The sequence below is a fragment of the Poromitra crassiceps genome (genome assembly GCF_964638095.1).
Source record: "Poromitra crassiceps genome assembly, chromosome: 23".
NCBI lineage: Eukaryota > Metazoa > Chordata > Actinopteri > Beryciformes > Melamphaidae > Poromitra > Poromitra crassiceps.
Window position 1 is genome coordinate 13810445 of NC_139639.1, and position 12611 is coordinate 13823055.

Genomic DNA, 12611 nt, shown 5'->3' on the forward strand with positions numbered 1-12611 from the left:
TGGCGGGGACACTGGCGCTATGTATGACTGGGAAGCGTGTGTGTATGGGCGCCTCGCTAACTGGGTTCAGTGGGGGTATGCGCGCCCCGGCCGGCTATGGCTATTTCAGCAGCTGTGCTGTAGTCTATCAGTATCTTTCTGATTACTTGTTACTAGTGTATGCTATTTTATGGAGGTTCCTCTCGTGGCTCAGGCTGATCGAGTGATTGATGCTTGGTGCGCACCGGGTAAACTCAAACTGACAGTAGCCTAAAAGAGGCTGCTTGCCCATGGGCTTGCCCAGGCTGGCATCCGCTAGACGCCTGGGCCACTGTCAAGGTAGCCACGAGAAAACATTTCCAGTCAAGACTTTCAGAATAAAAGTCAAAATTCATGTTGTAACCAGCTACGTAGTACTGAGCTCTGCGTGCTTTTATTTTTGATGGCAGGCAACGGAAGTAATTGTTTGTGCCATGTCTTTCTTGACACTTATTCTCGTGGTCTAGCAGCTAGCTAGCTGGCTTACAGAACGTGGTGGTCTTGTCTTGCCCCAACCCGGCCCCAACATCAACAGCAGCCTTTGTGTTCTTATTCTACGAAGAGTGCAAATCATAAGATTTAATCAAATCACACACGCACGCGCGCACATGCACACACACACTGACACACCCACAGTAGCGCTGTGCACTCGCAGCGGCAGAGATCTCTTCCTCTCTGTCAGTAGACTATGCACCGAGCAACGCGCGAACACACACACACACACACACACACAGACTCCATCTCTCTTTCCTTCTCTCTCTCTCCCGGAGGAGACCTGCTGCAGACGGGACACGCCCACACAGTCCGCGGGAGAAAATACACTCTAAAATCTAATTGATTCTCATGACTTTTGCCATGACTGTCAAACCTAAATTTATATACTTTGCGACGTTCATCATCGTTCAAATTTGGCTGGTGGCTTATTAACATAGGTTCCTGTGATGTGATGAACTCAAAATGCTAAATAATAAAAAAATATTTCTGGTTTCCAGGGACTTTAACCGTTGACATCCCTTCTAGAGAGCATCTTGCGATGTCACTTGTGATACAGCTGTCACTATAGTGACATAATGACTCATCTTTTCTAAGGTAGAAAATAATAATAAAAACCATCAGAGAAAGCTAGCTGAATAAAGCAAAAATGACAATGTCCCGTTAAGGGTAAAACAGTTACAGTAATGCTCACCGAACCGTGGTGGTGGAGAGAGCAAACAACACACACAAAACACACCACACAAAAAAAGATTAAGAGTTATTTCTGTAGGACTTTGTAATTCTGTGCTGTGTTATTTCACATCATGTGATCTGTGTTGTGGCATCACCATGTTCCCCCTCAGAACTGGAATAGGGTCTTCAGCTGTGGTCAGAGTACACAGCTCTGTAACAGAATGGGGTGTTTCGGGGTCAAGAGTCCTCTTTGGTGATGCATTGAGCAGGTTTCCTGTTGGAGTGCATAACGTTTTCAGTCTCTGTAAAAAGGGAGGAAAACATAATCCAGTTAACATTAACCACTCAATTCACTCTCATACTACTTTCACTGTAACAGGTGGGTTAGGACCAACCTGAACTGAAACACTCGTGCCAATTTGATCACTACAGCAATGTAACGGTAAAGAATACAATTTCAGTGGATGTTACAAGTCTTGGATAACAGGACTAATGAGTTTAACACATTCACTGCCAACAGTTTTTTTTTTTTTACTGTAGGTAGCTTCTGCCAAGGTTTTTTTTGAGGATTCTGGCTCAACTTTCAAGAGCCGAGGATTATTTTCTGCTAGGAATTTGTGAACACAAAATATCTCAAAAGAACTAATAGAATGTGTGCTTTCTCTGTCTAAAAGAGTTAGTTTGTAGAGTTAGTAGTTATGTAGGCATTAGCAGTTGAATACAGCATGGTTTCAGCGTCTGAAAAGGAAAGTTGAGATAAATGCCTTTTTGTGAAATTCGATAGAACAGTCACTTTAACCATTTATTTTTGGCATCAGTATTGACATCACACATCTAAACAATAGTTCTGAACAGTAATTTCCTCCATAACGGCACCCCCACCCCCCTCTCCTTCAAACTCCTCCCTCCGTGGGTGTTCTCCTCCTCCCTCCGTGGCTCTGCAGCGGGTGTGTCACAAGCGAGTTTCTGCTGTCTGTGCTGCCTGGCTGCTGGCGGCCGCTCTTTGGGCGAGTCTGGATGGGGCTCGTTCGTTCAAAAAAAAAATTTGACGAGATATCTCATCGACGGCAGTGAACGTGTAATTGTGACATCACTGATGACATCATCGAGTGTAACCAAAAACCACAATTGCTCGAGTGACGTCACTGATGATGTCATACATAGACGATGAGGTCACAATGTCTGGTCACTCACATATCACAATTGTGATATCATCAGTGAGTGATGTCATCAGTGATGCGAAGATGGCAAATTGTGTGGTGCGCATGCCAATAAGAAGGCTAGGCCACGCAGCAGCTGAGCTGCGGGGTCAGCTGTGTCCCTGAGCACATTTTGAAAGTTGAATGTTGATCTAATCAGCAGCATTAGCTCACAACCCCAGTAAATCTTTGTAATGAACAGGTTACAATGGGCCACCACAGATGCACTAAGAGCTGTAACGTGTGTACTTTGCATAGATTACCTGTCCTTCCCCCCCCCCCCCTGTTTTCTCCCCAATTGTACTTGGCCAATTCCCCCTGCTGTCCCGGTCGTTGCTCCACCCCCTCTGCCGATCTGGGGACAGTTGTAGACTAGCACAAGTGATACATGTGCAGGTCCCAGACACCTGACAGCGAGGAGTTTCACTGGCAGGACGTACAGTAGTGCGTGGGAGGATAAAGCTATTCCCCCAAGTTCCCCTCCCCCTAGAACAGACTGACCAGAGGAGACGCTGCTGCAGCGACAACATGACTCTCATAGCCCACCGGCTCCCCACCCGCAGACACGGCCAATTGTGTCTGTAGGAACATCTGACCAAGCTGGAGGTAGTGCTAGATTACCTGTCTTAGTGTTCCTGGGGTTACAGTGACGATGTAGAGAAACCACAACATGGGAACCAGGAGAGCTGCAGAGAAAGCAAGAAATATCCCAATGGCGGGGCCCCACCAGGGGTACTGATAGGTGTTGTTGTATTTCAGAGGGGTGAACTTGACCAGAGAAAAAAGTAATATGCCCTGTCAAAAAATAAGAGGCAGAGAGAACGTAAATTGAACAGCATATTTTTTGACTTCGTAATGGTATAAAACATTTACAAATTAAAATAATGCATAATTATGGGTTTGTATGTGTCTATACATTCACGTTTATACATTAATGCATCCAGACTCACATGCATAGAAACCAATATAACACATTCATTTTTTTCTTTCAATAGTTTTGTTATCCAGTAGTTTGATCAAGCGGAATAGACCTTCAGAGGCTAACAGAAACAATAACACACAATACATTAACTTACTGTGCAGACAGATGGTGTGATGTACTTCCAACAACATTTCATATAAGGCCACGGGCGGTAACCAATCATGTCCATTATTTTATCATAATAAGGATCAGCACCTTGGGGACAGACATTATATTAGCCATATATCAGCCTTCAGCAGCATAAAGTCATGGGGCCCTATCTTTGCAAAAGCAGTAATTTTGCGCTCGTTTAATGCTGTGCGCAATGCAAATTGGGGGCGTGCACAAGCGCATGCCTGTTATAATTGTACTGGACATAGGCGTGCCACATGCCAAACCAGGCATTTCGGTGCAAAAATGTGGGGATAGATGGCATTATCCTATCGTCAGCAGCGCGCAATTACTTTGCTCTGAGAGCTTTTAAAAGCACCTCTTACGCGCTAAATACCCCGCTGCGCTTGAGCGCACAATAATCTCTGTGCTGCGCAGCGCAGTGCAGAGTAAAATTCCTTTTGGATATGTCTTTAGGCACAGCCTTGCCACGCCAGGACATCCAATTCTGCTGCTAAAATTGGGTATTAGCAGATAATTCAGTGATGCAATCAACTATAACTCACTGAGAAACTTTTATCACATCGCAAAGAGGGAAATAAATTGAGAAAACTTGTTGAACAATGGACATAGGCTAATCACCTTCACCTATCCCATAACCTGGAGGGTTGTTGGTACCACGGACGGTCTGTCAATAAGCTCTCTCCATCTCTCTCTGTCCCCGGCACAAGTGAGTCCACTCTATTATTACGCCTGGAGAGAATTACAGCATATTGCATGCCTTGCGCACACACAGTGATTGTGAGATGGGAATCTGATTGGTTTGTTTGATGTAACGCCCAGGCATTGCCTGGCCACACCTGTGAATAATTCTGGTAATTCTGGGAATAATCTACCAGTTTAAATGTAAGGACCTGGAGGAATCTCAAAATTTCAATCAAGAGCTGAACCACCATCTGCACTGGAGCCAGGGGCTGAAAGTACAACAACTAGGTACAACCTTGCTACAGTGAAGATTCCAGCTAAAGACAGGGTGTAAGTGACATATTTTCAATTCAACTTGGCATCTTGGGGCTTGTGGAGACTTTGATTACGCCAGGTGAGCAGTATGGAAGCATTTTATTTATAATATATATATATATATATATATATATATTACGTTTATATATATATATATATATATATATATATATATATATATATATATATATATATATATATATATATTTTACGTTTTTGCTCATGGTCCCCTTCACACTCAGCAGACAGCTCTGTGTGCCTGCCGCAGCTGGAGTGCATTTTCTCCTATCTCGGTACGCGATGCGTCCAGCGTGCTTTACCCAGTACACTGACTGTATGCGAGTAGGACCATAGGACCCTACTTCAAACAAACTGAACTATCCCTTTAAATCTTGACACTGTGTTCTGGTGTTTAAAAAAATACCATAGCCAAATGAGGGCATTATAATTGATGGTCAAAATGTCTTTAGAAACAAATCAAGATACTATTATTTGTGGCTTTGGAGTATGCTACAAATTAATGACTGCCATGACTGATTATTTTCTTTGAATAATAGTGTTCTGTAACTCACCATATATCCATCCCACACAAATAGACTCCAAAATGGCAAACAACATGATTGGCATTCCACTGCAAGCGTAGTAGTCAAACAGCTGAAATATATATACTCCACCCTACAGTCCATTAGAGGAAAAGAGAGGGAGAGACAGAAAAAGAGACAGGTCCTTTGAAATAACAAATCTCTGCAGTATGGGTATAGTGCCAAAGTCACAACTTCAGACAAAAAAAAGTATTGAAAAAGAATCCCCCCCCCGCGTTTTCTTTTTTTAATAGATGAATCACTTGGTTTGACCAAGTAAAACTATTCTATAAGCATTTAAAAAAATCTATGGAAAATTGGAGTGTATGCCCAACCCAGAAGAGGGTGTGACTTTGGCACCCTATATATATTTATCTTATGGGGACAGGCAAGAATCACTTGCCATTCCACAGCAGACAAAACTGTAGCAAAACATGACAAAGAGAGACATCAGACAGACAGGAACAAATAGAGGTCATTCCAAACCGTTTGAACTACACAGATAAACAAAATGGACTCCCCACCTCAGTGACCATCAACAGGCCGACAAGGAAGCATATAACACTGATGAGCAGCAGAAGTAGTTTACGTCGATGACCAGTGAGAAAGAAGGATGGATACATGTCTGATATGGATGTGATCATGCCTTCAAGAAATACGAACTGTAGGTATAAAAAAACAATTAGTGCTTTTACTTTTCAAATAAAAATAATAACTGAAGGGATTCAATGGGAATGTAGCTTGAGGTTATATCCTTTCTACATTTATTTACCACAATTTAATGGTAACAACTTACCTGACTGTCAAGTCCAAGGAAGATAATCATAATGAAGAAGCATGTAGCCCACAGTTGGGGAAAAGGCATCATGGCTACTGCCTGAGGGTAGGCAATGAATGCCAGACCAGGGCCTGTAAGTGGTCCATAACAGATGCCAAAAATATGTTAGGTCACTCTTAATGCGAGGCGACCGCGCTACCACTGCGCCACCGTGCCCCCTTCAAATACACTTTTCAAAACAAAAATCATGAAATTTAACAGGAGCGAATCTTCATATTATTGAACAAAAACAGAATGTAAAGGAAACAACACAGTAAAATAAAGTGCATATGGACCAAATATTGCATTATGCAGATTCCCAACCTGCATCAGCCACTTCTGAGATGTCTACTCCCAACTCATACGCCATGAAGCCAAGGACAGAGAAGACTACAAAACCAGCCAAAAAGCTGGTGGAACCATTCAACAGGCAGAGGGCAAATGCGTCTCTGTAATTGAAAAAAAATGAATACTAAGTCATGTGAACAACAGAAAGATAAATAGAGACAGACAAATGTTTATTTTCCTCACTTGTAGCAGTTGTTGTTGTATTTGTTGTAGCTTCCCAAAGATTGCAAACAACCTAGACATAGACTATAGGAGAATAATATCTGGCTCCCAGCGTCCATCCAAACCTGAAAACAAACAATGAGATGCTTTTAGATGATTTTCTGCATGATTACTCTGGGTTGTTGGTGATATTCTCCATGCTCTCTAGTCCCACAGTGTTGATTAATGTTGCTGCAGTTAAAAGTACTACTACTGCTGCAAAAAAAGAAAGAAAAAAAAAACATCTGTTAAAGGCCCATTCCGTCGGTTCTGGCGAGAAATAAATGTGCACAAAGTGTTTTTTATTGGCAATGAGTGAATGCGCCTTGACGTAACTTAAAAATTGCGAACAGGGGCGTTTCTCTCCGACCAGCCGTTCAGAAGATACATGGAAATACCGCAGTTTCGAAGGGGTTAGCATTTCCCGCCACAGCTAGAGGATGTGACGTCTCGCGCGTTCACAAGCTTGTCTCTTGTCCTAGACGCTAACAGGAAATGGCTAAAGTAGCTTTTAACGTTACGTTCGTCGCTAGCTGCGAGCAAAAGGAAACAACAACACAGACTCCAGAAAAAGTCCACACTAAATAAATAAATATTTATCCAATGAAGCCCGTCTGGCCAGACAGCAGCAATGTGACCGACATCCGGGGGAAACTAGAGTCAGGACTGTGTTTTCGGTTCGTGAAGGGAACTTGCTGCTTGTAGCTACTGTAATGTGGTTTTGACCAGATAACGTTAGCTGCTTGCTAATGGATTTTCAAGATTCAAGATTTTTACAGTCACTCCGTAGTACAAGTATCTGACCACCTGGTCAGAAACTCTGCTAACATTACCGTCTTGTGTGAAGTAATGCAACCCTAACGTTACTACCGTTATGCTTATGGTCATGGAACATTATTGTTTGACTGCAGTTAGCTGCGGTGGTGAGTCTGCCTATTAGAACCATAACATTAGCTTGATGCTATACGCGGCTAACTAATAGATTTAGCTATATTTATAGAAATTACCACCAGCCCCACTAATAACGTTACTGTCTTGTGTTGATAATGAATCTAACAGTCAGAAATATGCCTAACATTAGCCTACTGTCTGTTATGCTTACGGTAGGCTACATTGTTTGACTGTTCACTTTGGTCAACTCCAGGCATTACACGGTACCGTACATACAGGGGGAGCAGGCTATTTCCTGACTTGTGCTAACGTGAGTATCCATTTCCCCGCAGCCAGCAGGCTCTGGCTGCAGTGGGACTGCACATAGTTAACGTTAGCTTGCGGCTAACTAATATTAATTTACATTTATAGACCCCGGACCCCGGTCCGTCCCAGGTCCTTTCTGTGTGGAGTTTGCATGTTCTCCCCGTGTCCATGTGGGTTTTCTCCGGGTGCTCCGGTTTCCTCCCACCATCAAGAAAGACATGTATGTTAGGGTTAATACTCCTGTCAGTGCCCCTGACCAAGGTACTGGCAAAAGAACTGGAGTTGGCCCCCGGGCGCTGCACAGTGGCTGCCCACTGCTCCTAGTTCTAGGAAGGTTCCTAGTAGAGGATGGGTCAAATGCAGAGGATGAATTTCCCCAAGGGGATAAATAAAGGATAACTTAAGGGCACACAAGTGGGAAACGGATCCAGTCATTTTCCGCGACAGCAGTCCTTCAATCATGGGCGAGGTGTAGCCTACACACGTTGCTTAATGTTCCAGCGGGCATAATCTAATCATTCGCGCACATTAAAGCAAACTGGCGAAATTATCTTGTGATAGCCTAATAAGAGCAGTATGTCAGCTTGCTGATTTCCGAAGGCGAAGGCAACCCCGGACACATCAAACGAAGCCAGTCTGTAAAAAGTGCTTCAACGCGATGCAGGTGAACGGATAAACATCGAACCAGCAACTATTTCTCTCAGACATGGATCCCAACTTCTTCAAAGTGCATCATCTAATCATTCGCGCACATCAAAGCAAACTACTTCCACATTTCGCTTCCTGCATTTGCTTTCTCTACATACATACAAGCTCCCCCCGCCCCCCAACATACAGGCAAATTCGCTGCTAGATTCCCATATGCGAGCGTGAAGGTGTGAAGGGAAATTCAGGGAAATGTCCGATATTGACTTACAGGTAATTTTCCGGTACGCATGTGGGAAAACGGCTTAATTGGAACCTGAGGAGAGATGCTGCCCCCCCTAAACACAGGGTCGTTCCTCTGTTTACTCTCTCAGTAGGTGTGAACGGCCCTAATTAAAGCTGCGGTTTAGGGCTGAAGGAGCAGAACTGAAGGAGCAGAACTGAAGACAAATATTCAAATATCGAACGTGTTTCGCGTCCGAATCGCACGGAAACAGGGCACCGCCCTCCGCCGGGTCGCCATCAGCGCACCCCCCGAGTTTCAAGTCGATCCGACCAACGGTTCTCGAGATACGCGAAGGACAGACAGAGAGAGAGAGAGACAGACGATCCCGTCATTATAGTATAGATTACCACCTGATGCTAAGCTAAAGGATAAAAACAGGGCATTACCTATTTGCATTTAATGTGGGAAAACAGTGCTGATGCTTAATGTCTTTGAAATATTTACAGATGCATATTTTCTGTTGCTGATACATTTATATTGCAATAGCATGTTTCTTTTCTGTTTTCTATTCAAAGTTTTTTCACCTGATAGCTGATAGCTAATCTATCTGCTCATCTGATAACTGAATGGTTAACTGAAATGTCTACATCTAATGGCTAAAGGAAATGACAAATGGGGGAAAAAAGGAACTGTCAAACTAAACTTCCAAAGTTGCCAAAATAAAAGGTGGAAAAGGAAAAAAACATCTGGTCATTGAGTGGAATCCAGCAAAATCTTCTGAGTAGATGAATCTATCTCTTTCAAGTGGGGAAACTGCACACAGTCTAAAGACACAACTTGACACTGCGAGTCACATGACTCAGTCCAAACCTGCACTTGTGGTTTATGTCCGTGTTCACTAGTGTTCTCTTGGTCAATTTGTGACCATCACAAGATAGATAGCTAGATATATGGATGGATAGATGGGATGGATAGATAGATAGGCAGATAGATAGATAGATAGATAGATAGATAGATAGATAGATAGATAGATAGATAGATAGCCAGCCTGCACCAATGTTTAAAACAAATATACAGTATAGTAGTGCCAAATTAAAAGTAGAGATGACATCCCTACTCGTCTATACAGCAGCTACTACCTGCATCGTTTTGGTAAATGGGATTTGGTGAAATCCATTCAAACTCACTCACGGAGGAACCATTTTAGAGCAGTCTGAGATGGTGGGTGTCGTTGCATGTGATTTGACATGCAATGACCCTGTAGCCATCAGTATGCTATTGGTTTGTTCTTTATACTCTTAATTAGGTATTTAGAACATATTCATTGATTAAATCTGAATCCTAATTCTTTCATTCGCCAAGGAATGTTTTCACATACAAGGAAATTGACTTGTGATTGGTGCTCATATAACATTGATAAGAACAAATATGCGAGATATAAACAAATAAGATATAAGGAATGTAAAAAATATTCACAGATATTAACAGATATAAACTATTAACGGATATAAACAGACTTGACAACCAAGGTTTTCTGTTTACAAAAGTATGTACAAGGTGCATCATAAGTAGCAGCAGTAATGACCTTTGTGTTACACAAATGCATAAAGGTCACGTTTGAACTGTGATTAGGAATCTTACATTGCTGCTTTAGAAAGGCAAGAATAAGGTTTGTGATGCTGACATATTATTAGTGAGTGAGTGAGTGAGTGAGTGACTCACTGACTGACTCACTCACTCACTCACTCACTCACTCTTCACACGTTAGCCTCACCTGAGGATCTGTGAGGCGGCTTGGATCAGGGAGAAGATAAAATCTGATGCCATATATGGCTCCTGGTAATGTCAGCCCACGGATCAGCAATACTATCATCATCACATAGGGAAGAGTAGCCGTAAAATAGACGACCTGAAAGAGGACCACCAATATATCATCATTATATTAGGGAGGGCAAATTTTACTTCAAGTCAGGGCATTGATTATCACTGAAATGGAAAAATGGCAAATGTTTGCACATAAAATACTGCTTTTTTAATTATTATTTTTTACAATTAACAATTATGTAATGAATATATATCTCAGATATATATACTATATTTACTGTGTGTATATGTCTACAGATCTCACCTTCCCTGAAGACTTGATTCCTTTCCAGATAGCGAAGTAACAGACGATCCAGCTCAGTAGAAGACACCCAGCAAGGTCCCAGCGGATACTACCCATCTCCTCGATTCCTCCAGACAAACCCAAGATTCTCCTCCTGAAGACAGAAATGTAAGTTTAGGATCATTTTCCTTTCTCACTTGTAAAACTATTTATTAATAGAGATCTTGTGAATACGTACTGCCAGAATTCTTTCGCTGAAGATGTTGTGTTCCCCAAAATGTGGCCATTTGATGAATGATTTTGACCATAATCCGAGCAGTCCTCTTGTAGTGGAGGACAAGTAAGAACAAGTAAGGATGGCATTTTACTAACATGTTTTGTGAAAAGATGATTAGAGGAATACGCTTTCAATTGTTGTAAAAAAGTTGGACAGAATTACCTTTCAAAGTAATGGCCATGGTCATTTATTTATAAAGCGCATTTCATTACAAGTAAACTCAATGTGCTTTACATACAGGCATAAATCGTGAGAACATAAGTAACATGAGCAACATAAATATAAGAATATAAGCATGAGTAGAATGCATTGAAGCATACACCCAACATATAAGGGTAGGAAGTAAAGAAACAGGAAGTTCATATTAAATATGGATTTCAAAGTGCAGCTTCCCAAATGTTATGACAGAGCGTACTGTTTACCTGTGTTCCAGCTGTTGTTGCAGTTGGCCCAGGGGAGTTCAGTGTTGAAAGAGGAGAACAAGTAGAGGAAGCCCCAAGCTAGTATGACGATATAATACATCATTTCGTACAACACGATCATGACACCCCCGTAGCTTAAACCTATTGGCGGGGAAACATTGCAAACATAATGTAATGTACTGTAGATGCACAACAAATTCAATATGCATAAATATTGCATGATATTCTATTGTATTGAAGGCTCAGTTGAGCTACTGTAGCAGTACCTTCAAATAAAGGACAGATTTTCCTCCAACATGTGATTCCACCCTGACTGGTTAACTGTCCCATGGATATCTCCAAAAAGAAGAGGGGGATTCCACACGTAAAGAGGAACAGAACATAAGGAATAAGGAAAACCCCTTGGAAGAATTTTGTGGGATTGTAGAGAGACAAGGACACAAAGAGACATAGAGAGACATTTAATCACAATTCACTGATCTTCTAATTTGATGGTTATTACATCAATAATAATAAAAAATTATCATTCTAAATTTGTGACCGTTGTATGATTTAATTCATGCAATCTGTTCCATCTTCCTCCTGAGTAGCTGCCACGGAGAGATTGTTATGCCTTCCAAATAAAATCATGCACCATCATCTCATCTCATCATCTCACCTCCTCCATTCTTGAAGCACAGATAGGGAAATCTCCAAACATTGCCAAGACCAACAAGGTCTCCAACTAGTGCAAAAATGAATTCCCTTTTGTTGGCCCACTGGCCTCTCTTATGAAGCTCTGATGATGGATGATCTTGATCGTTGTCATCTTTCATCAACTTCATCTCTTGCTTGCTTGCTGGCTCCATTGGGTCAACTGGTGAGATGTATTTAAAACAGTAATGGAGTGAGTGGTGCCTGCCTTTGGGCAATCAATTAGTGTGAAAAGTGAATCAGTTCTTCGATGCTCCATGACCATTACCTGCCCCACTAAAGAGCACCTGTCGGATGAACCATCAGATCCATGCATTGCTTCCCAATCCCTCTTCTGCTGTATCCTACATTTCAAAGTAATCTGACCCAACTCTGGGAATGTAACAGGAAAACTCACCTTACAACTTGTCAGTTGCAAACACACTCACCAGGCAACAATGACCAGTGGTATGGACCCAGAAGCAGAAGCACACGAAGGCAGCGTGGAAGCAAAAAGTTTATACTGAAGACAAAGACAAAAAGTCAACAGTCAAAGGAAAAAAAACTACCAGACACAAGCTGGGCAAAAATTAAAACGAACGAGATAATGGACCTAGAAAAGCCAAACTAAATCTTAGGGCT

At 42.1% G+C, this 12611-nt stretch overlaps 1 protein-coding gene across 1 annotated transcript; it reads right to left on the reverse strand.

Moving 5' to 3' along the window:
* Positions 1–1304: 1304 nt before the first annotated feature.
* Positions 1305–12145, reverse strand: LOC310796744 (sodium- and chloride-dependent GABA transporter 2-like; the record flags this gene model as incomplete). The annotated part of the gene is made up of 14 exons (XM_083658979.1): positions 1305–1487; positions 3006–3179; positions 3461–3561; positions 5049–5151; positions 5582–5719; positions 5854–5966; positions 6199–6323; positions 6406–6509; positions 10266–10400; positions 10620–10752; positions 10837–10921; positions 11298–11438; positions 11564–11698; positions 11956–12145. 14 exons carry the CDS (start codon positions 12143–12145, stop codon positions 1305–1307), a joined length of 1860 nt encoding a protein of 619 aa, XP_083515105.1.
* Positions 12146–12611: the final 466 nt, after the last annotated feature.